Raw genomic sequence first — 22,080 nt, 5'->3', positions numbered from 1 at the left:
ACTGAATGGGGACCAGCAGATGGCATAATGGTGACATTGCTGAGCTTCCACATAGTCAACCATGGTTCAAGTCCCAGATCCAGAGCCTTAAAACTCACCCTGGGTGCGAGTGTGTGCATCCTCAAAATCCTGAGAGGAGAGTGGAGGAGAAGAGATTGTGGCCCTCTGCCGAGGGGATGATTTCTCACTATCTCTCTTTCTGTCTCTGTCTCTCCAGAGAGTGCATGCACCCTATAGCAAAAATCTCTCTCTCAAAAATAAATAAAATAAGAAAGAAGAATGAGTGAAGAATGAGAGAAGCATGATTGGAAATTCTCCAGTAAATACAGAAAGTAGAAACCATGTGCTGGCAGCATCCTAGAAGCAGGATTTTGTCCTGCTGAACCCTCCTGCAGCTTTGCAGCTACTCCTGCAGCCCTGGTGTGTACAGTGTGGAGACAAAATCAGGTCTCCCGAAGGTGGGCACCAGGACACCAAGATGTGCCGCACACAAGCATAGCCCCAGCTTTGATGTGGTTTCTGCAGGAATTCAACAGTGTGGGTTCAGCATTTAGCCTCTCAGGGCCCCAATGCCCGTATCTGTGGGACGCTTAATTGGTGGGAGGGAGCGTAAAGGAAACAATGCAGGCAAACTTAGTAGCTCAGCTTCCTGCCCATCAAGGGCTCAAACCGAATTTAAAAATCAGTATGAGGGGCGCAGTCAGGGGTGCAACAGTGACAGGGTGCTCTGAAGTACTGGACCTATGTGGGAAGATCCTAGGTTCACATCCCCCTGATGCTGGCTGGCTGAGGCTGGGTTTGGATCTGGTATGAAGACACTGGTTGGGGGGGTACCTCTCTCTCTTTCTTTCAGCCTCTCTCTCTCTCTCGAAGAAATATGTTGGGAAAAAAAAAATTAATGTAAGGCTTACCAGAGGGGGGGTCTGGGAGGACATGTTGCCATCAACATGCTGAGTGACCTGGGACAAGTCACTGTCTCTCTCTGGGCTGCAGTCTGATCATCTGTGAAATGAGATCTCTGGATTCCCACAGCAAACTTTCTTCTGTCTTACTTTGATTTCCATATAGAGAATTGCCATGGGAATTAACTCTGCCATGCATTGCACAGCATCGAGCGTAGCATTTGGTCCTCAGTAATCACTCAAGAAAATAGCAGCTTTTTCTGTTCTCGTCTTCATTCCCTTTCTGATTATGTCTTCGTATTAGAAAACTTGCTTATCTTTTGACATTCCGTGGCTCAGAAAAATAATCTAGTGCTTGTGTGAGAAGTATGTCGATGTTTTATTTACCAGGGTAGAAAAGCAGAATAAGACATTTAACAACCCTTTTAGTCCTACGGATCACACAAAAGGGGATGGGAATGTGCAAGGATTTAATCCTAGTTGGCCAGAAAATTAATTTAACTTGCATGATTCTAGGATGAGGGGTCCAGTTTTCCTTCCAGGGCTTATTTCCAGATCTCCTTTTCTGCTCCAGTTCTACCTGAGGCTGCAGGTGCCTTCAAGCAGGTGTTGGAGCAGCTAGCTGGAGGCCCTAGATATGAATCAGCAAAATAAATAAGAAATAAATTAGGGCATGCAGACCTGAATTTATAGCGGTCTCTCCTCAGCTTAAGTGACTGCAGGGCACTGTTGAGTAAATTATGCATGGACTTAGATTTGCAGGCTGGCATACAGAATCAGCTGTGCTCTTATCATTGTTATTTTTTTTTCTCTCTGTACTTGGGTGGGGGTGTTCTTCTGTGACAAATAGCGACAGTACCAGCAGCAGCCACGGCAATAATGGATTTTGACATCAGAAACTATCACCACCTTCCATCCGTTGCACACTAAGGGAACTGTAGATTCAGTAAACATGGATTCTGATCCTAGCTGTACCTGTCTCGTAGGCATTAGGCAAGTCTCTTGAGACTCCTGATCTCTAGTCTCCTGACACATAAAAGTTTAATCATGCTGGTCTCCATGGTTGTGAAGAGTGCAAAGCCCTTTGTATTCATTACTCTGTCAAGGCTAACAAGTTCAAGGTCATATAGCTGGTAACTTAGCTCACTGCCTCCTTGAGAACGACCTTGAGCAAGTTACTTAGGGTCTCAGTGGCTGTTTCCTCATCTGTAAAATAAGAATAATAGAGCCAGCAGATGGCATGCTGGTTAGGCGCTGGATTCCCACAGGGCTGACTGTGATTCAAGTTCTGAACTCAGAAGCTTTGAAAACATGCTGGGTGTATGTGCATGCAGGCACAAAATTCTAAGAGGAGAATGGAGAAGGGGTTGTGGTATGACTATCCCCCACCCACTCCCCCCATGGGGGGTGCAGTTTCTTACTTTCCCTCTCTCTGTCTTTCTCTGTCACTCTTCAGAAAGCCCACACACCCCATGGCAAAATCTAAGAGAAAATAAAAAGGATAATAGTATTTTTCTACTTCTTTTTTTTTTTTTTTTTTTACTTCTTTTGACATTGGTATGCCTGTTGAAGCCGCTTAAGTCAGTGATCATTTAGGGATTATTCAGACCAGAATGTTCATCTAATATTTTCTAGTAATCTTTTCAAATGTTAACTGCATGAAAACACATGATTATTTCTACTTAAACTCTTGTTAGAAAATACTGGTTTTCTTCTTTGGCATAATCCTAAAAGACTAGACCAGACTAGTGGGTGGCATGGTGGTTATTTCTAAAGAGTGGGTGTCCTGAGGATTACTTAGGTTACACTTTACATTACCATCTGTAAGGTACTGTGGAACAGTGTCTGCAACAGAGTTAGCACTGTATGTGTTCGTTAAATAAAATTACTACAAAGAATGATCCTAATGACAGTCACCCCCTTTTTCTCAGTGACCTGATACCTGGACTTCTTGGTGTTTGATCTGTGAGACAGGATGAACTAACCTTCTTTACCATGAAAGGTCTGTGAAAATCTTGAATAAGATTGGATGGGAGTGAATGTGTTGTGAGCTGATATAACCCATCCAAATGTCGATTAATAGGACGAAAAAGAAAAGAAAACCCAGGTTTCCAAAAACCAACATGTCTTGAAAATTGTCTATTAACAATGCAAATGAGAAGTTCCCCACACATGTTGGAAGTACTCTAAACAATGAAAGTCATCAGCAGGTACTTGTGAGAGAGTAGGTCAGAGCATGTTGAATTAAGTAGGGAAAACAAAACAAATGCTCAAGGGCACCCTCCCAGCTTGCTCAGAGCTCTGTGACCTTTCTAAGAGTTTCCTGGGTAGGAACAGGTTTAATAAATCTGTTTGCAACAAGATTGATAATAGAAACTAACATTTATTAAGTGCTTCCTATAAGCCATGACTGTTTTAAGTGCTTTGTGTACATTAGCTCATTTAATTCTCATAAAATCTCTACAATTCATAACTTGCAATGGGTGTATTTCTGAGTGTTGTTCCTGGATGCCTGGGACCATGGTTGCTCCTCTAAAGAACCTGATGCTCAAAAGGATTAAGGGAGGTTCTTTTGTGATTCCCGTTTTACTATTAAGAAAACCAAGCACAGGGTGGCTCAGTGATTTACACAGTTGGTAAAAGGAGGCATCAGGATTCAAACCCAAGTGGTGTGGCTCTAGTTCCAGACAAGACAGATCTGATGTCATTGCTGGCCTCTGGTCAATTCTAGCACTGTGGTCTTGGGCAAGTGACTTAATTTCTCCAAGTCTCTGTGTTTTGTTTTATTCTTCATGTAGAATTGGAAGTAATAGTAGCACCATTGTGAGGACTGAATGAAATTATACATGCACAAGGGCTGGTATAGTTAATTAAGCAGTCAGTCAACCATGGTCATAATTAGTCTAATTGGTATGAAGTCATTTCATTTAATTATCCAATTACTAAATTGAATGATTCGTTCACCACTCTGTTTCTAGGACCTAGAACTGGCACACAGTAGGTACTCAGTAATTGTTAAATGAAGTTCTTTAATGAACATGGCTAAGGAAGTTCTTCCTAGTTTGGCTTTTTCATCTGCATTCCTAGCTACATCCCTCTTCCTGGTTAGAATCCTTGGCTTCAGCTCCTATAGTTTTGACAATTGTTTCCTAGGTCTTCCTTTTTCTCCTACCCTGTATTCAAAATGATCCCCATTTGTCTGGCCCTTTAGCTCCGATGTCTGTTTCACATTCAAGCCTCAGTGCAGGAATCACCTCCTTCAGCAAGTCTTTGAGCCCCACAGGGTCAGGAGTGACATATGCAGTTACCCTGGAGCTAAATAATAATGCACACCCTTTCAAATGGATACTATTTAAATATCAGCTCAATATTTATTGAATAAGGTTAGGACGCATATAGAAAGGACTTTTCTACTTGTCTTATTGTCGTTTGTAATTTTTCATTTCTACCCACAGGGCCTTCTTACAAGAGAGAGACATTTATATTTTTTCTTGAATTCTAATTTATTGCAGTGACTCTTGCAGACTGGATCTCTGGCTAGCTGCCCTGATTGGCAGCCCCTTATCAGGCCAAATTCCCTGAAAACCAAGTAGAGCATCTTTTCTTGGTTTCTCAGAGGCCTCTCTGCTCTCCCTGTGGTAGCAGCATTGCTTGATTGACTTACCCGAGCGTCCTGGCACACTGTGAACTTCTTACGAGCAGGGATGGGTCTTAGGCACCTACATATCTGTGTTGCCTTTCACTGCTTGGCCCAAGGACTTCTTCAAGACTATACATAATAGTTGAAATAAAGAGCCCCTTAGGGAGAGATTCGTTGTATGTACTAAGATCTGTTGCACTTACTCTGTGCCTAGTCTTTTATGAGATGCTAAGAATGCAAAGGAGGTCAGCTATGGAGGTGCAGCAGTAATACAATACTCTGATGCTGAGGCCACATGGTTCTGGGTTTGTATCCCAAGGCCTCCCTGCACACTCCAGGCATCTTACCCATGATCGTGGATTGCTGAGGATAGAGGGTGGATCATGGTGTAAAGACCATGTTGGGGGTGCCTGTCTTTTTCTCTCCTTTCCTCTTTGTCTCATGGAATACATAAATAAACTTAAAAAAATACAAAGATGTATTGAGTACAGGTTCTTCTTTGCTTGACAGGGACAAAGGGGACACCATGAATAGATGACTGAGTGTCGCTTGATGCTGATTGATGTCAACCGAGCATAGGTACCAGTGTGGTAGACAGAACATGTGAATTCAAGACCAGTTGAGAAGCTCATCAGATACTAAGCTGGAACATTTAGAATGAATCTTACAGGTGAAGGAGCAGCATCTCCTAGGAAGACCTTGGCAAGTTATGTAGCAAGCAAGTTTATCTGTTTCATTTGCATGTGTATATTTATAAAGTCTACCATACACAATTTAAAGAGAATTTAATTTTACCTACATAAATCCAACATACTAAAACAAACAAAAAAAGTGAGAGAGCTGTTACGATAAAAGACAGAACTGAGCAGAACCATTCGTAAAGAGAGGAAGGGAAAGGGAGAAAATGGTTTCAGGAGGCTGAGATGGGAGAGTAACTTAACATGAGATTTATTTAGTTTTGTGCCTCTTGGCAACCAAAATAGAAAAAGAAAAACAAACAAAAAAACTCAATGTAGATTATATAGTTGTCCTTGCTAGAGAAAAGTTGTAGGGTTTATTTATTTACTTATTGATTGATTTTTGCTTTGTTTTGAGGGTGTTTACACCTCTTCCTGATGTTATTTTCTAGGAGAGATGTTTCCTATCTATTCATATGTAATAGATAGCGATCAATTTCACCAACATCTTGAAGTTTCAGTGTTTCTCAGATAATTTAAAAGAAGAAAACTGAAGCCCAGAGTTGTCTCACTTAGGAGGTAAAATTTGGATGGAAGCTAAAGTTTCTCTTCTCCTAACTTGAACAAAATGTATTAAAAACAGGTCTATGAGGATACTTCCAGCCTCAAAAATTCTTTTAGCCTGTTTAATGTCCTCTTACATTATTTTATGAGGAAGAGGATATAAATATAACTATAAGCCATTGATTTTCATCACCAAAGCTGAAGTCTGTTGTAATAAAAACACACTGAATTAGAGGCCAGTTGGGGGCATGATGATTAAGGTGCTGGACTCCCACATGGCTGACCAGGGTTCAAGTCCTGGACCTGGTAGCTTGAAAATCATCCTGAGCACGTGTGCGTGCATGCCCAAATTCCTGACAAGAGAATGGAGGAGAAGGGATTATGGCATGACCATCAGGCCTCGAGGGTGATTTCTCACTTTCCCTCTCACTATCTCTCTCCTTCACTTCACTCTCCAGTAAGTACATGTGCCCTTTGGCGAAAACCTAAAAACAAAAACAGAAAAACACTGACCTAGAAAATGGAGACATGACTTTGATTCTGTAAATAACTAATTGCAGAGTGTGGAGGCCCTTCACTCAGGTCCTGGTTTGGTTTTTGCTTCTGCCCGTTAGTGTAGGGCCTGAACTCTTACCCCTCTGACTTCTGGTTGAAGGATTTGGATTTTAGCTCTAACAGTTAACATTGAATAGCTACATGCCACAATCTTATCAAACATTACAAACCTGGGCTCTCTGCGTTCAAACTTTTGTGAAAAGTCAAACATTATAAATATTCGTGAGCAATTGATAGAAACACATGAAGTTTATTCTTTCATCCAGATAGATGTTTTGTAGTGGATTCTGTAGAATACCAGTTCTACAAGTGCTCAAAGATAATTAAAACAAAAACAACAAAAAAGGTAAGTTCAGTGATCAGGCCAATGTGGGAAAATCCATACTCTACAACAGCCTCTTGTAGGTTCTCAGTGTACTGGGGAATAGAGTAAAGGCTCTGACAAGTCCTGCAATGGCAAAACATATTTCATGGATTCCTAAGTGTTCATATTTTCCAACTCTGAAATTAAGATATGTCTAATCAACAAAGGTTTGACAGTTTTGGGCCAGCATTTAGTGTGGTGGTTAAGGTACTAGACTCCCACATGACCAACCACAGTTTGAGTCCCAGACCCAGTGGCTTGAAAAATTACTTTGGGCACATGTTCATACATGCCCCAAATCCCAAGAGGCAAAATGGAGGAGAAGGGATTAAGAGTGTCATGCCCCTGGGGAGTGATTTCTCACTTTCCCTCTGTCACTGTCTCTCTGTCAAGTACATGTGCCCTATAGAAAAAAAAAAAAAAAAACTAAACCAAAAAAAGACTTGACCTTGCTTACTTTTTTTTTTTTTTCAAGTGTTGAGTGAAACACTAGTGTTTGTTATGTTACCATTGTTGGGGTCTTAGAGTAGTTAAAATATGCTTTGTAGTTTAGACCAGAATTCTCCCATAACATCTTATTTTCTTTTACCTCCTTTCCATCTTCCTTTACTAAAATGTAGCCTGAGTATATTTCCTTCAAGACAACTTTCCTAGAAATTCTTAATTTTCCCTTGAGTGAAACCTGTAGACTGAGACCACTCAGAGAAAGGCTTTACTTACTCATATTCATTTCGGCTAAATGTCAGGACAACCCTGACGTACTCCATGAGAAGGACTCCCATGACATTGGTTACTGGGGTTAATGTGGTTAAGATCCATAGCTGCTGGTCCTGGCCTGGATGATCCCCCACGTGCCAGTATTTGTACAGCCAAAAGGAACCTGTGCCTCTCTCTTGCCTTGGTAATAGGATGCTAGGTTCATCCCCCACTCCTCTCTCTGCTGTGCAGTTCCTTAAGCTACTCTTACTGTTCACTTTTCTCTATTCTCAGTTTTTCTCTTTCAGGATTTGACTCCCTTCCTTATTTTTAAAGATAGTATGTAGTATACACCTTTCAATAGTTTTATTTATTTATATTTATTAACCATTGAGGAGCAAAGGACTCAATGAGTGAGTAAATGCATGAATACATTCTCTGCTTGGAGAATTTCACGGAACACCCTTTTTCTCTAGGTCTCAGCTTCCTCCTTTGTAAAACAAACAGATTGGAGAAAGTCTTCTGTGCTCAGGTGGAAAGAATACCGATTGGGAAATAAAAAAGATCCAAGTAGAGCCTTGGCTTTTCTCAAGTGCTCATGTGACCTTGGTCTAGAGACTTAAATGTCCCGAGCCTCAGGGTCATCAGCAGCAAAGTTAGAGTGAAAGTATCCATCTCATAATGTTGCTCTGAGGATTAAATAAAACATGCTCTTGGCTAAATACACTAAGGTTTGATAGAGTGATCTTTGAGATCTCATCTAGTTCTAGCATTCTCTATAATGTGATGAGTGTGTTAAGGGTAACACATTCATTGCCTTCAGCTGAAATGCCCAGTTTGTATCCTTGTACTTATTTTATGTTTTTTATTTTGGCATATGTATAAATATAGTTTCTTGCAGATCTTGGCTGGTTTCCTGCGAGCCTACGCTCTTTAGAATTTCTGTAAGAAAATCTCCCAGACGACAGAATGTTCTAAAGGAACTGTATAATTATGTAGCATAATACAAAAAGAAAAAAAAAAAAAAAGAGAAAGACCAACAACTAAACAGACCTTCACATAAATCTTTATGCACCCTAAGGTAGCTTGGGGGAGAAAATGGCTCATGTTTCAAAACTCAGATGATCATTTGCCTTTATGAGTCCCTACCTCCCCTAGACATCTCTAAGGATCTTTCTATGCACCCCCAGGCCTCCTATAACTCCCTTTTTACTCCCCTGTGAAGCTACAGTCCTTTACCACTCCTAAGCAAAATAAAATCACCATAGACCTACAGTCACAACATGGTTAAAATCATATACAAAACACATCCACTCACACTCACATACAGACCTTGAAACCGGAACTCCTAGGTTGAATTTCTAACACCGCTATTGACTAGATATATCTCTGTAAGTCAGTCACTCACCCTCTCTAAGCCTCAGTTTTCTCATCTGAAAATGGGAGCAGTACACCCCTGTGAAGACTACAGATTCCTGGTTGCTTCTATAATGATCATCACAAATTTAGTAGCTTAAAACAATACAGATTCATCATCTCACCATCCTGAAGGTCAGAATTCCTAAAATCTAGGCATTGGCAGGGCTGCATTCCTTCTGGAGACTTTGGGGTGGGGAGATTTGTTTCCTGGCCTTCTCCAACTGCTACTGCTAGAGATAGCCTGTATTCCTTGACTGTTGTCCTTTATTTGATCTTCAAGGCCACTGGCACAACCCCATGGCCCACTTTCTCTCTCCTCTGCTTCTAAGTTACATTTCTGTCTGATTCTGACACTCTTGTCTCCTTTTTACAAGGACCATGTGATTCCTTTGGGCCCATATTATCTAGATCACCCAGGGTAATCTTTCCATCTCAAGACCTTTTACATGATCACATCTGCAAAATTCATTTTGCCATGTAAGATAACATGTTTGCAGGTTTTGGAGAATAGGGCATGGACAGTTTGGGGTATTCTTCTTCTACCTATCATAGGTCATCATAAGGTACAAGTCAGATCATAAACCCCAAAAAATCCACTAAACTATGGAATCTGAATGCAGATCACAAAAATATGAATGAAATGTATACATTTAACTTGGTATTTTCAATAATTATATATGTATAAATATATAAATTACATGTGTATATGAACACATATAAATATATGTATGAAATGTATACAATTTATTTAGTATTTGCATTAATTATATATGTGTAAATATGCATAAATCACATATAATTTATTTTAAATAAACTGTACTTAAGTTACCAATTACATACTTTGAAGGAATAAAATTAATCCGAAGAATAGCCACATTGTCAGCTTTGCAAAATCTGTAGCTATGAGCAGGCTCCATGGCCTAGTGGTTAAAAGGATCAGATCCCACATGGCTGACCATGGGAGACATACAGTGAGATGATGAATCCGTATTGTTTTAAGTCACAATGGTTGTGGTGATCATTATAGAAGCAACCAGGAATCCACAGTCTTCACAGGGATGTACTGTTCCCATTCTCAGATGAGAAAACTGAGGCTTAGAGAGGTTCAAGCCCAAGGCCCAATGGCCAGGCATCTGTGCATGTGTTCCCCAAATCTTGACAGGATGGAGAAATGGGGGGAAATCGATTGCAGCGTGACCATGCTCCATTGGTGGGGGTGCTTTTCCCCTTCCCTCTCTGTCTCTGGAGAGTACACACAACCTTTGAAAATTTTGAAAAAGAAAAAGAAAGAAAGAAAAAATCTGGGATCTATAGAGAAGCTAGTAACTAAGAAATAAAACCCATTGGAAATAAATTTGCACTCCTGGGAAGTGTAAATGAGCTAATAGACCAAATAACAGTGGTTATAAGAACATTACTACTAATAATAGCCACAATAGCTGATTACTTGACTACCACATGAGAGATACAGTCTTATATTTTACATAAGTTATCTCTAATTCTCACATCAGCCTTATGATAAAGATTATTATTATCCTCATTTTATACATGGTGACACTGAGACCTAGAGAAATTAACAGATTTGATCAGGGTCATATAGAGGGTAGGTAGGAGAGCCTCTATTTGAACTTCAGTTTAATAAGCTCCGAAATGTGACCTTGACATCACATATGTTCCTAAAGTAAGAATACATGAACTTTCTGGAGCCAGGTGGTGACACAGTGTTAATACAGTGAGACCTACATGAGAAAGGTCCTGAGTTTGTATCCTGGGACCCTTGAGTTTTGTGCACTCATGATTGTGATCTGAGCCAGCTGGAAATGGGGGTAGATTGTAGCATGGGGACCCTGTTGAGAGAGTCTCTCTTTCTCAATAAATAAATAAATGGGATCAGCTGGTGGCATGGTGGTTAAGGCATCTAAATTCCACATGGCCAACTGTATAGTTCAAGTCCCTGACTGGCAGCTTGAAAAACCTGCTGGGTACATGTGCATACATGCCCAAAATCCCAGGAGAAGAATGGAGAAGGAATTGCATTGTGACCATCCTCCCTGGGGAGTGATTTCTCACTTTCCCTTTCTCTCTTTCTCTGTTACTCTTTTGTGAGCATACGAGCCCTAACTGCAAAAACGAACTAAATAAACCTAAAAAATACTAAGTTTTACCAAAGCAGAAATTATTTAAGCTACATTCTCATACTAGAATGCAATAATGTTAGAAATTAACAACAAAAAGGGAGCCAAAAAATTCTGTCTATTTAGTAATTAAAAAAACACAAAGCTACATTCTGAGTAGCACTTAGCTATGGAAAAAAATCAAGGTCAGATCGCCACCTCTTCAAAAATAAGCAGGAGCAGAGTGGCTGCATATCAGAATTGTGGGATGTGGACAAAGTCATAGTAGAAGCGCCGTGATTTTTCCTTTTTTAAGAAGCAAGAAAGATTGAAAATAAACAAATGAAGCATTAAAACCAGAAGCTAAAAAATAATTAGGAAACAAAGTCAAAGCAAGCAGCAGGAAGGAATTCATACAAATAGCACATGTAATAAGTGAAATAGAAAAGAAAAAAAAAGAGCCCTATCAATTAAATACAAAAATTCTGTTCAGAAAGAGAACACAAACATGTTAGGAATGAGCTAGGGACGTGACTACAATGGTGTAGAAGATAAAACAAATTCAGGGAGGATACAGTGGGCATCTTTATAGCAATACATCTGTAAATCTTAGTAAAATGCCTTACATTTTGGGTCAGTCAGTTGTTAAAGTGGCTGGATCCCACATGGACTGGCTGTACAGTTTAAGTCCCAGACCCAACAGTTTGGAAATCACACCAGACCTGTATGTGTATGCATGCCCAAAGTCCCAAGACAAGAATGAAGGAGGATTGTGGCATGGCCATCTCCCCTGGGAGGTGATTTCCCACTTTCTCTCTCTCTATCCCTCTTTCTCTCCCTCTCTTTCTGGCAAGCACATGCACTCTATAGCAAAAACTAAAAATTAAATTAAATTAAATTAAAAAATAAAAAAAATCAAAGAAAAAGAAATAAAAAACACACTGGATGTATATGCGCACATTTCCAAAATCCCAAGAGAAAAATGGAGGAGAAAAGATTGTGGTGCAGCCATCCTCTGGGGGCTGATTTCTCACTTTCTCTCTCTGTCTCTCTCCAGCAAGCATACATGTCCTATAACAATTTTTTAATGCGTTATATTCTTAAAAATACAAATTACAAGTTTGAGTCAGAATAATACAGAAAATAAAAATAGACAGATAATAGAAATAAATGATAAGAGAGCTAAATATGTACAATTGAAGAAAAGAAGATATTGAGCCCAGAGGATTTTATAGGCAAGTCTTATCAAACCATCAAGGAATGGGCAACCTCTATTTTATATAAACTGATCCAGTGAAAAGGAACTAAAAGGAAAGTTTATAGTATACCCTTAATCCTAATATTCAAACTGGGTAAATATGTGCTCATCCAAGCAGAAAAATCTGGCAGGCATCTTAAAACCAATGAGTTCTTTTTGTTGGTAGAATGCAAAATAGACTTCTAACAATCAGCAATAGTGTTTCTCAACTAAGTTGAAAATATGAGGGAAAAAAGCACAAGTTAAAAATAAGCCTATTTCTAAGTGTTATGTCTTCTTGATGATTTAGCCCTTTTACTACAATATAATGCCCTTCTTTGTCTCTTACAGTTTTTGTTTTAAAGCCTATATTGTCTGAAATCAGTATCACAACTCCAGCCACCGTTTGATTTCCATTTCTAGCCCTTCACTATCCATGAGATGTGTTTCTTGTAGGCAAGAGATAGAGGGTTTCTGGGTTTTTTTGGTTGTTGTTGTTGTTTACCAATTCAGCCAGTTTGTGTCTCTTGGTTGGAGAATTTAATCCATTAATATTCATCATTGTTATTGATATTTCTAGACTTGTTCCTATCACTGAGTTAGCCATTTTCTTGGTTCTTTTTTTTGTTGTTGTTCTCATATTTCTGGATGTCTGACTTTAGTTTTCCTGGTATAGGCAAGGAACCAACCCAAATGTCTACAAACAGATGAATGGATTGAAAAAGTATGACCCATATACTTCATGGAATACTATTCAATCATACAAAAAAATACCCTGGCAACTGATAGAAAGTGAATGAATATGGAAGATATAGTTCTTTTTTTTGTTGTTGTTCTCATATTTCTGGATGTCTGACTTTAGTTTTCCTGGTATAGGCAAGGAACCAACCCAAATGTCTACAAACAGATGAATGGATTGAAAAAGTATGACCCATATACTTCATGGAATACTATTCAATCATACAAAAAAATACCCTGGCAACTGATAGAAAGTGAATGAATATGGAAGATATATTGCTGAGTGAACTATTCAGTCATACAAAACAATACCCTGGCAATTGATAGAAAGTGAATGAATATGGAAGATATATTGCTGAGTGAAGAAAGTCAGGCTATGAAAGAGAGACATCGTATGTCTCCACTTAACATATACCAACTACACTCTATAATAGAGATCGAAAGACTGGAGGGCATAAAAGCATTGAAAATAGTATGGTCACTGGAGACAGTGTGGAAGGAGGATGGGAGAGGGGGAGAGCGTAGGTTAGGAAATAAGGGAGAAAAACAGAGAAATAAGACATTTGTGGCACACAGAAATGGTTTATTACTTGTTGATGATAATGTGCATAGTATTCTCAACTGAACTGGCCAGGGCAGATTCCATTCTTCAGAATCCAATCACACGGTCTTTCTGTCCAAGAGAGGCTTAGCCATGCCATCCCCTGTGCATGACCAGGAGGAGGACATAGTTGTGAACACAGGCATTATTTCTGCCAATTCTTAGCATGCTGACAGAGTTGACTCTTGATGTTTCTTGAATGTAAAAATAATTAAAAATCTTTCCCCAATTTTGTCTACAAACTCAATGCAATGCCACTCAAAATTCTACTAAGGTTTTACATAGAATTTGACAAGCAGATTCTAAAATTTATCTGAAGAGAAATAAGAAAGAGCAGTCAGGAAATTTTGAGATAGAAAATCAGTGCTCATGAAGGGGAGGAGATTCACTTTACTACATCTGAAACATGTTATAAAGCTACAGTAATTAAAGTAGTGTGGAATTATTGCAGGTATGTACAGGTAAGTTAGAAAACAAATCCAGTCACATATACATGATATACATAGGGATGGAATATATAATAGAATGATTTTTCAAATTACTTGGTGAAAGTATAGTCCCTTAGGTAATTGGCTATCCATTTTAAAAATAGTTAAGTACGAGACCAGCAGTTAACAATGGCTATGTCGCTGGACTCCCACGTAGTCGACCGCAGTTCACGTCCCGGACCCGGTGGCTTAAAACTCACGCCGGGCGCGTGTGCGTGCATGCCCAAGATCCCGAGAGGAGAATGGAGGAGAAGGGATTGAGGCGTGGCCATCCCCCCTAGGGGGTGATTTCTCGCTTTCTGTCTCTCTGTCTCTGTCTGGCGAGCACACGCGCCCTATAGCAAAAAAAAACTCTCCAAAAAAAAAAAAAAGAAAGAAAAGAAAAGAAAAAAAATAGTTAAGTTAAAATAACTACTCCCACTATACACGAAAACAAAGTTCATACATATTAAATAGCCAAAGATGAAAAAAATATAAAAATACAGACCTTCTGATGGCATGCTGGTTAAGGCAGCTGTATAGTACATGGCAACTTGGCAGTTCAAGTCCCAGACCTGGGGGCTTAAAAATTATGCCAAGCACATGTGCTTGCTTGCCCAAAATCCTGAGAGGAAAATGGAGAAAGAATTGTGGATTTGGCATCTCCCCTGGGGAGTCTCAGTAGGAAAATGGTAAAAATACATGAATGGACAACCTATAGAAGGAATAATACAAATGATCATAACATGAAAAAATATGAAATGTCTCCCGTAAGGAGGAAACACAAATCTAAAAACAAAATGAGTTTCTTTGTATGTATGCTTTTTCGCATGGTGGATTGGCAATAATGAACATGAGAGCTGCAGAAAAATGGGATCTCTCGCTCATTGATGAAAGGATTATAAAGTGGTAGAGTCTGTACAGGTGGCCATTTCGTAGATCTATAAAAAATTTTAAATTCAGGGAACCAGCAGTTAGCGTAATGGCTATGTCCCTGGACTCCCACGTAGCCGACCGCGGTTCGTGTCCAGACCCGGTGGCTTAAAACTCACGCCGGGCGCGTGTGCGTGCGTGCCCAAGATCCCGAGAGAAGAATGGAGGAGAAGGGATTGCGGCGTGACCATCCCCCCTGGGGGGTGATTTCTCGCTTTCTGTCTCTATGTCTCTCTCTGTCTGGCGAGCACACGCGCCCTACAGTGAAAATCTCTCAAAAAAAAAAAATTTTAAATTCATAAAACATTGACCCAGCAATCCCTCTTCCAAGAAATGGTTCTATAGAAACAAGTACATGTACACAGTGATAAATGTACAAAGATCTTCATTATGACACTATTTGTAATAACAAGCAGCTATAAACAGTCAAAGTGCCCATCAATAAAAATTAGTGAAAAGCATCATGGTACATTTATACTAGGCAATGCCAGATAACCATTAAAAAAGATCTATATGTATACTGACTTGAAAAGAGACCCAAGAAACAGTATTAGGTGCAAATACAGGTTTCATGACAATATATAATGTAATTCTTTTTATGAGCTTATTATGAAATGTATGTTTCTGTGTGTATGCATATATGATGTATTTAAATGCACTGAAAAGAATACATAACCGCTAGCAATGATGACTACTGAGACAGGAGGTATAGGTAGAAAATAAAGAACTACCACATTTTACTCTATAGACTTTGATGTTCCCTCATTTATGGTAATTATGTATTTACTTACAGGTATACAGGCATATATTTGTGTGTGGGATGGAGTGAAAAAGAGAGTGAGAACTCTACTTAGTTTACCTAGTAATACATTTCTCCGTATTTCCTATATTTTCTTTTATAGAGAGATGTTTGCTATAGGGCACATGCACTTGCCAGGGAGAGAGAGAGAGACAGAGAGACAGAAAGTGAGAAATCACCCCTGGGGAGAGGACCACACCATGATTCCTTCTCCTCCATTCTCTCAAAATTTTGGACATGCACGCACACGCGCCTGTTGTGGGTTTCAAGCCTCTGGGTCCGGGACCTAATGAAAGAGTGACAATTTGTTTCATATATGAGCTGTGTTTAGCTTTCACTAGAGTGATCCTGGGTTAAGTTCTCAGCTTGCTTTGTCTGCTTCTTGCCTCCAGTTGGTCTCTATCAGCTGTTGACCCTTAACAACCTGCATACATTTTCTTCTTCTTCTTTTTTTTTTTTTTTAATGAGAGATTTTTGCTATAGGGTACGTGCACTAGCTGGAGAGTCACAGAGAGACAGAAAGTGTAAAACCTCCCCCCCCCACAGGAGATTGCCATGCTACAATCCCCCTCCTCCATTCTCCTCTCAGGATTTTGGGCACACACACACGCATGTGCCCAGCATGATTTCAAGCTGCTGGGTCTGGCACTCAACCGCAGTTGACTATGTGGGAGTCCAATGACATAACCATTATGCCCTCTTCTGGTTTCCAACCTGGGTGCATTCTCTTCCCAGAACTGCTCATCCAGCCTCTTACTACTCCCATATGCATTCTTGAGTCTCTTTGTAGTCGAATTCAATCTCTTTGCATGTCCACTTCACCTTCTGAAGGAAAGTCAAATAAGAGGCTGCCTGCTTTTTACTGCTTCAAGTTGACAGAACCTAACCAGGGTCATGTCATTGAAACTAGGAACCTCTGGATTCTGAAGAGGAGAAAAAGATGCCTTTCTTGCTATACAGACCTGAATGTGAAAGTTAACTACTAATTACAGTGTGACATGTCTCATCTCTTGGCTCCTAATTTTGCTTATGTATAAGGCAGGACTGATGATACTACTTTTCCCCCCATGGTTAGAAAATATCTAACATGTCCAAAGGATAGAACATGCTTCATAAATAGAAACACCACCATTACTCCCACTCCTATAACCATTTTGTTAAGTACATTCATTGCCTGTTTCTTCAGCCAATGTACCATACGATCTCATAGCATTCCACTGAATTAAAATGAGGTACGAGTGTTTATCCCATTATATAGAAGAGGAAACTGAGGGCCAGAGATGTTAAGTGACTTGCCCACACTCACATAGGGCACAAGGAACAAAGAGGACGGTTACACAGGTCTCTCCACTTGTGAGATCTCTGCTCTCCTCCTCCAAACCTCACTCTCACCTTTGTGGACCATGCCTAAGAGCTCTTGTTCCCACTGAAAACATCCCCAAATTGCAAATATTATTTCCACACTCCATTCAGATGTCTGTCTGCCTCAAAGGCATGTCAAGGACACTTCCTAGTTGTCAGGATCTGGTGATTAGAGACTAACAGAGGCTGCTAATATTGCTAATTGCACAGAAGCAGCCGTTGCTTCTTTTTCTGCTGTCTATGGTCCTGGAAGGATCACCTCTGTGGTATTAATACAAGGGCAATAAAAACCTTGATTTTGCTACAGCCTTCAACCTTGGTCGACAGATACACTGGGAATAGATTCTGGTTCGAGAAACTAGTTGATAATTCCTTGCGAATTGGTCTGTCATGCTTTTTTAAGTCTGTGTGTTCATGGAAAACAGTTTTTAAATTTGCTTTGTGCGTGGATGTGCATGCAGTATCCCCCTCGACTCCTCCAAAATGTCACAAATGACTTTCCTTGAATTTACCAATTTGCAGGATTAATGTGCTTCTCTCTAGACACCTGTGCCCTAGATAGAATCCAGCCAGAATAGCTGTTTCCATTCCTAAACTCTAACCTGTTTTGCAGGCAAAGGAGGCATTGGTTTTAGGTCACCCCCAGTGGGTAACTCTCGGCTGTGTTTTTTCATGCAGTTGTGTGGAGGAGTACAAGCTGGCTCCCGATGGAAAATCCTGCCTAATGCTCTCAGATGTCTGCGAGGGCCCCAAGTGCCTCAAAGCTGACTCCAAATTCAATGACACCCTCTTTGGAGAGATGCTACATGGATACAACAACCGGACCCAGCATGTGAACCAAGGCCAGGTCTTCCAGATGACCTTTAGGTATGGCATACTTTCATAACGCTGTTCTGAGTCACTGACCCAAAATCTGGACACGAGGTAGAATCCATGGCACAATGGAGCAGAGACTTGTTCCACTGGTCAGCACCTCTGCAACCTCACTGATGCTTGTCCAAGGACTTTTAGAAGTCAGTAAAATTCATTCTATGCAGTTCCTTTTCCACCTACGTAGCATTTATTTGTCTCCTTCTCCCACTTTCCTACCTCTATCCACGTATTTTGAATTCAGTATTAAATTATCCTGTAAGTACAGCTAATGGAATTTCTAAAAATTTTAATTAATCTTTCAGCCTATTTAAAAATAAGTTTCCTATGTATGCTATTCATGCAATTCAAAAATAAAGACATTTAATGAAGTAGAAAATAAGAATCTCATCACCCAGCAATACCTAGGATTAACATTTTTCTGAACACTCTTAATATACCTTTCTCTTTCTCTCTTTCTATTTATCTGCCTATACACACACACACACACACACACACACACACGTACTTGTGTACCACACATTCAGTAAAGCCGTATAGAAATGACTTGTGGTTAGCAATCTGTCAAAAACATTTTTCTCTGTTAATGGACACCAAGGTGTATGATAAATTTAAAGAGGAAAGTGAACACTCACTGAGTAAGAGGGAACAGGCTGGTGACTAGGTTGGACGTTATGGAAAGATTCGACATGCAGGCTGATGGTGAAAATCTTCTTTGGACAGTTGAAGAAACTGAGGCTGTTTGCACACACACACACACACACACACACGTACTTGTGTACCACACATTCAGTAAAGCCGTATAGAAATGACTTGTGGTTAGCAATCTGTCAAAAACATTTTTCTCTGTTAATGGACACCAAGGTGTATGATAAATTTAAAGAGGAAAGTGAACACTCACTGAGTAAGAGGGAACAGGCTGGTGACTAGGTTGGACGTTATGGAAAGATTCGACATGCAGGCTGATGGTGAAAATCTTCTTTGGACAGTTGAAGAAACTGAGGCTGTTTGCCTGAGAAGCAGGATCTTGGGTAGGAGTTATTCACTCCTCAAAATTAAAGGAACCTAAGATGGTAGAGCGAGAAACTGTTCCATGTGTAAGAAAGAATTCTCTCAGAAAATAACAACAAAAACCCAAAACTATACTTTTTAACAGTTTCACACTAAAAAGGGCAAGGAGTCATCACAAAGCCAGACTCTTCTTATGATGTGAGGTCATGTCAATATACATCAGCACTGGAAATAAGTCGCCATTGTACCCGTCCCGTCATCTTGTTAATATTTAATTTAGAAGGAGTGGCAATACACTGGAATGGCGACTCTTTATTCAGAATTACTTTAAGTCAAGCTCTTTACTACTACTGTTGGTTGTAGCTAATAATAATAATAATAATAGTAATAAGGGCCACCAACATTAATTCAGTACATGCCAAAGTTATTCTGAGTTCTTTCCCTCTATTCGTTTATGTAATCCTAACAATGGTCCTGCAAGGCAGGGGCTATTATCATCCCCTTAATAAAAATAAAAAACGTAAAGTAGCATTCCCAAGACAGACAGAGAAAGAGAAAGTAAGAAAGTAAGTTGCCAGGCCCAGGTCTTGAACCACAGTCAGCCATGTGGGAGTTCAGTGCCATAACCATCATGTCACATCATGTCACCTAAAGCCAGGATAATGCCATTTTAACTCCATTAGTAGGACCTATGTGGCACCACAGCCTCCATTTTATAGTAGAAAAGTCAGCACAGGAGAGGTATTCTGTCTTAAGATCGCTACCTAGTGAGGATAGAGACAGGATTCAGATGTAGGTCTGGCTGACTCTAAAGTCTTGCTTCTGTCTTTTAATCCAACATACTCCCTCTCTTCCCACTTTTAGAGAATGAGAATAGAGATATAAATTCCCTAAAATCATTCATTCTCATGGTCATCACCTGTTCTTTGAACATTTACCTATGTTCCAAGAACCACCATGGTTCCTAGGGATACAATGGAAAATGAAGTATAAATGTTTCCAGATCCTCTAACCCTTAAGCATAGTTAGGGGATGAGGGGATCTTATATATTTACTTAAATAAGTAGAGATGTAGGGTTTCAGGAAACCAGTTAACAGTGGGATGTTATTTAGTTGGAGCAGAGTGGTGGAGGGGTATATTTCTTGGATTAGAGAGCAATAGTAAGACTGCAGTGTCTACTGCTCAGATGAAATGTTATTTCGCTAACTCCTGGAAGACAAGTAGGAGTAAACACTGGAAAAGGCTTCAAGCACAGACAAATGTTCTAAGAAAGGGAAGAACTTGGTCTGTTTCTGAAATGAGGACATCCAGAGTGGTTGAAGCTAAGTAAGGAAGGGGAGAATGGTGGGAAGTGAAGCTGGAGTAGCTCATAGGGGTTTTGTAGGGCACATCTTTATGCTAACAGGAGTAGGAGAATAGTTAAAGGGTTAAGGGAGGGGAGCATTCTCTGGTGACACTACATTTTTCAACTTCAACATGGCTGTGTGGGAAATATATTGTAGTTGGAGGAGCTGGAGACAGAGTGGAAATGGAGTTCAATTAAGTCCATTGTGGAAGCCACATGAGAACATGGGTGGCATCAACTGGGAAAGATGGAAACAATGCTGGGGAGAAAAGGAGATTTGGAAAAATAGTGGTGAGGTTCAATGAGCAATTTAAAAGAAAGGTAAGCTTGACAGGGGATTCAAAGGTGATAGAAGTAAGTGGCAGCCACAGAACAATTTATTGGCAGAACTTGGTCTTTCAGTTTTTAGTAAAGGATTCTTCTCTTTACTCAAATGCTCGAGCAGAGAATGAATGTTATTTGTTGGAAACAGTCTGCGAGAAGTTTAAGGACAGTCTAGATGAAATACTACTATTCAATGCTGATATTTTTTACATGCCTGTTTTTTTTTTTTTCATCATCTATGAAACTCTTGTTCTGAGTGTCATAATGAGTAGATTAATGCTACTTGGAACCCAAAGGGAAAAAATAAAGGCATTGACCCTTCTCTTCAAGGAAGCTTGAAGCTTGCTTCTCACAAGCTTGCAAGATGACACACACACAATTGAGAAAATTATTAAAATTTAATTTGCAAAGCAGTGTTCCCAGAACTGCCAATGTTTCCCAAAAAGTTCCCGTGTGAAGCCTTTGAAAGGAATTGAAAGGAAAAATTAAGACATATCTTGTGAACTGTAGTTTGAAGTGATAACAAAAACACAGTGTTGCTTGGGAGTTATAAGAGGCATTTTTGTGTCTAGGAAGGAGCCTGCAAGACCTAGCCATATGAATAAATGCAGGAATAAAACTGAGAAAACCAATCTTCCAAATAAACCTGACTTAAAATCTCAGCCCCATCCTTGGCAAAAACAGTCCAGCTGTCTGGTCTTTGAAATGAGGTGTTTGTCAGATATCAACCACCATGATAGGCACACTGCATTTTTTAAAAATTTGCTGGAGGACATATTCACTCACTCAAGAAAAAGAGAGAGAAAATGAGAATGCACCCCACCTCTGGAGAATGGTCACATCACAGTCTCTCTCCTTCATATCATCTTCCTTTTGGGATTTTGGCCACATATGTACATGCACATGACATGTTTCTCAAGCTGCTGGGTCCAAGATTTGAATTGCACTCCATATGTAATCCAGACACCTTGACTGCCATGTCATAGGCTGGCCTGGCACATTACATTTTATATAGTTTGATTTCGCATAGCAACACTCAGGGGCCGACATGTGATAAATGATCAAGTGTACAAGTTCTTATTCTCTTGTATAAAGAATAGCATGGTCCCAAAGGAGGATACATATGGAGAGTAAGAGGTTAGATCCAGAAAGGACTTCATGGAATCCTGGGTCCTCATATTTCTTGGGGGCAGGACTTACAGTTACAAAATGAGTCATTACAGAGCTTGTCCATGACCTCAGAGCTCCTGATTGATCAGGGCACTTGCCAACAGACTGGTCAGTAAGGAAGAATATGGTGACTTTAAGGCTGACCTGTCAGTGTCCAGGCTCATACAGAATTTTAGTCCCATAGGAGTCCTCATTCTGCCTTAGACATATTCTGCTCCTTGTTCTCTAGCCCTCAACCTTGGGTTGTCTCCTAATCGCTGGGGCCAAATGTCTTCCCCAGTTTGCTTATGG

General features: G+C 40.0%; 1 protein-coding gene across 1 annotated transcript in view; it reads left to right on the top strand.

The window, feature by feature from the left end:
- ASTN2 (astrotactin 2) overlaps nucleotides 1-22,080 on the top strand; it is a 442,922-nt gene that overhangs the window by 43,459 nt on the left and 377,383 nt on the right. The window contains exon 3 of the mRNA XM_006142794.3: nucleotides 17,747-17,935. Coding sequence (XP_006142856.1) covers nucleotides 17,747-17,935 — 189 coding nt within the window. The remainder of the gene's footprint in view (nucleotides 1-17,746; nucleotides 17,936-22,080) is intronic.

Source organism: Tupaia chinensis, unplaced genomic scaffold (assembly GCF_000334495.1).
Source record: "Tupaia chinensis unplaced genomic scaffold, TupChi_1.0 Scaffold000081_1, whole genome shotgun sequence".
Classification (NCBI taxonomy): domain Eukaryota; kingdom Metazoa; phylum Chordata; class Mammalia; order Scandentia; family Tupaiidae; genus Tupaia; species Tupaia belangeri.
The sequence above is the reverse complement of the archived record's forward strand: the minus strand, read 5'-3'. Positions and strand labels throughout refer to the sequence as shown.